Source organism: Odontomachus brunneus, unplaced genomic scaffold (genome assembly GCF_010583005.1).
Source record: "Odontomachus brunneus isolate Ranch 3 - 2012 unplaced genomic scaffold, Obru_v1 Obru_scaffold_069, whole genome shotgun sequence".
In the NCBI taxonomy this organism is placed as follows: Eukaryota; Metazoa; Arthropoda; class Insecta; order Hymenoptera; family Formicidae; genus Odontomachus; species Odontomachus brunneus.
The window spans coordinates 1,130,751-1,134,294 of NW_022639519.1; the positions used below are offsets into that span (position 1 = coordinate 1,130,751).

Below are 3,544 nucleotides of genomic sequence, written 5' to 3' on the forward strand. Positions count from 1 at the left end.
CGATATCTCTGTAAACTAATATTTCTGTTGTCGCAACTGAAAATATTCGTATGAACATTCAATGATATTAGAACCCGGTTGAGGCAACTGAGAATAATTGACTATAGAAGCCTCATAAAGAAAATTTTCTGTTCCTATAGCCGAGTTTTTGTTTGATCCCTGAGCAACCAAAAATTTGGTTACACCAACAGAATTATTTTTTCGATGTATATATTTATTGCGTGTAGATAAAACCGGTCGCCAATGAACAAGGATAATCTCTCGGCTCTTTCGATTATCGAAAGAAATCGCGGCATCACTCCTCCTCGCTCAGACTCGTGAAATCTCAGCGAACCTATCGTGCAAATTTTCGGGCTGTTGTATAATTTTGACGATCGTTTCGCAAATATTCCTGCTCGGCCTGACAACGATGGCGCGCAGTTCAATAGGTTTACGACGCCGTATATTGAGAGAAAAATATTTAAGAAATAAAAAATATTTATTTGGTAGGGACTAATAATATATTTACCTATACATATTTTTAATAAAACTAATAATATACATATTTTTTACATTGAGAAAAATATTTTTTAAGCAAGAAAAAAAACATAATGAATTTTAATACTAAAATTTTCTTAGAACCTAATGTTTTTATTAAAGTAATTGTTCTTTCTATTTAAATAAAAAAAATTAGATTTAAGTAAATATGTTATTAGATTAGTAAATATGTTATTACTGCCCACTAAAATATTATCAATTTTTTAGATATTTTTCCTCTCAGTATACACGGAGAAAAAAGTTTAGTTCAATTAACCTGACAGTGAACGAATCGTCTTGATTGAAGGAAATACAATTTCTAGTTCTTATAAATTGAACGCTAAGGATAGGAAATTCTGTTTTCTTCAAGACGCGTTTGAATCATTATCAGGTTAATTCGACCAAACTTTCCTCCGCGCATAACTAATGTTTTGGTAAGAACAGAATTTCTTTTTTCCGAAATAAATTTGCATTAATTCATAAGTATGACGAATAAATTTTTTTTCCAAAATTGGAATAATTTTCCAAAATACGAATAATTTTCAGCAAAAGTATTTGAATCGTATATGGATGATATTCGAGGAAGAAAAATCGCGTGATGTACATATAAATAATATGTACGCGCACGAAAATAATATGACGAAATTTTCCATACGTGCGCAAAATAAAACCGACCGCCAATTAACAAGGATAATCTCTCGGCTCTTTCGATTATCGAAAGAAATCGCAGCATCATTCCTCCTCGCTCAGACTCGTGAAATCTCAGCGAACCTGTCGGGCAAATTTTCGGGCTGTTGTATAATTTTGACGATCGTTTCGCAGATATTCCTGCTCGGCCTGACAACGATGGCGTGCGCGCAGTTCAATAGGTTTACGACCCCGTATCCACAGCCAACGCAATACTACAATCCCAACTACTACGGTCGGCCTTATTACGCCATACTGCGACAAACGCAAGACTCCTCGCCGGACGGATCGTATTCCTACAGGTGAGATCGTCCTTCCGTCTCGTCCTGGAACGCGCCGGCAATAAGCGTAGTGTCGAGGCGTTCGTACGTTTCCCCGCGGTGGGATCTCGACACGCTTGAGGGATCGCGGTTGCCCTCGAGAAGTATGAAAACACTCGGCTCGCGCCATTCGGTCGATGTAATCGCAAAGTTAACACGCTCGGCGTGATCGCCGCTCTTTCTCCCCTCCCGCCGTTGTCTCGCGTCTTCTTCGGCGGGAATGAGAGGCGATTAATAGGAGGAAATGCACCGCAGTTAATGGAAGTCGGAAACGCACGAAACTGATGACAGTTGCACGAAAATGCCGCGCGCAAAATCCTCGCAAAATCGTCTTCTCTTACGGACGGAATCGCTGATCAATCGAGAAACCGTGAGAAATCAGACAAGGATCCCATTTTGAAAAATATAATCGCCTTTGAATCTTTGATTTTATCTCATGGAACATCCTATTGCTCCTACTTCAAGTTAACTAATAAAATTGATTGTATTAACTGAGGTTTTGAGATAAACTAATTAATTAGCTATAGTTATGCAAGAATGAACCAACAAAATTAGGTTTTTTGCCTTTTTGTTTTTATCAATGAATAATCTGTGTGTCTTTCTACATAGAACAAAAAAGAGTCAAGTCTTATAAGTGCCTAAAATTAATTAAAAGACTTTATTTTCTAGCAGTTTACGCCATTTTTCACAAGTTGCAAAATTTTTAAAGAATTAAGTTTCTCGATGGATACTCTTAAAGAGAAGAAAATTACACGCGCTTGGCTTCTTGAACGATTGCGAGGAATCTTAGTACTATCTACACTTTTCAAATCATGTATCAAATTCTCATCTTTATTTTTTCCAAAACGTACTCCATCCAGTTGGATCATTACTGCGTAACTATAGCAACCAATTTTTCAAGACAAAATTTTAGAATGCAAGTTTGTTTATTTCTTGATCAGGCTCGATTTAGAATTAACATTTCCTTAAAAAAATCATCGGGAGATCAACAGTTCAAATCACAAATTGTTGAAAGTGTAAGCATCTCGCGAGTTAAATTTAAATACGGTAAATGACTAAACCGTATTTCCGGAAACACATTACGCGAAGGATGACGTACAATTGATCAAGAAGAGTGATCGCGATATAATCGCCCGAAGAGATGTGGGATGAGTTGAATCAGTCATCGATGCAATGTGAGTCCATATAAGTGTTGTTCAGGCGCGATTTTTCGATCCCGACAGTGTCGACATCTTTTAGCCGGAGCCAAAAAAGGAGATCGAACGTCACAATTATATCCATCTCGCGGTTGTGCAACTTTCATTAGCCGGTTCGTGATTATTTTATTACCCGCCCACTGTGTAATTTTCGAATCTCTCTCTCCCGGCGTGCGAGGACGACGTTCGAACAAAGAGAAAGAAAATTTGAATTACCGCGAAGGCCGACGGTCGTACATGGTCGGTTAGAAGTTACCCGAATACGGTATACTCGATTAACCGTAATTAGTATATACGTGAAGACTTGCGGACTCGCGTGCTGCCAAATGCAGAAGTGTCGCACGTACATCGCGAATGCAATGGCTTCATAGGTAATGTCGGAATAATCTTCTAAAAGAATCTGCGAGGAACTACACACTGAGAAAAAAATAAGTGAAAATTTATTTGTGGGATATAAAGTTTATTTCTGCGAAATAAAGTTTACTTCTGTAAGACAAAATTTTTTTGCGAATAAAATTTATACTTCACAAATAAATTTTCATGTATTTTTTTCTAAACAATATTTATATTCATAAGCACTAATAACCTATTTACTTATATTAGTATAAAATATTTTTCAAATAGAAAAATATACATTTTCTTGAAATTTCAGTTAAAAACAATTAGTTATTCTATTTAAATAAGATAATTTACATACGGAGAGAATATTATATATATATATATATATATATATAATATTCTCTCCGTATAAATATTATCCGTATTATCTTATTTAAATAGAATAACTAATTGTTTTTAACTGAAATTTCAAGAAAATGTATATTT

General features: G+C 35.7%; 2 protein-coding genes across 4 annotated transcripts in view; one reads left to right on the top strand and one right to left on the bottom strand.

Moving 5' to 3' along the window:
- Nucleotides 1–3,544, bottom strand: part of LOC116846737 (sphingomyelin phosphodiesterase) — a 109,633-nt gene that overhangs the window by 74,741 nt on the left and 31,348 nt on the right. The window lies entirely within an intron of this gene.
- The window catches only part of LOC116846738 (endocuticle structural glycoprotein SgAbd-2-like), a 15,355-nt gene that overhangs the window by 5,738 nt on the left and 6,073 nt on the right, over nt 1–3,544 (top strand). Inside the window, exon 1 of one of the 2 annotated variants that reach the window (XM_032820972.1) lies at nt 1,060–1,505. The exons of the other annotated variant lie outside the window; for it this stretch is intronic. Coding sequence (XP_032676863.1) covers nt 1,087–1,505 — 419 coding nt within the window. The 5' untranslated portion in view covers nt 1,060–1,086. Of the gene's footprint in view, nt 1–1,059; nt 1,506–3,544 lie in introns of those variants that run through there. 2 annotated transcript variants of the gene reach the window in all.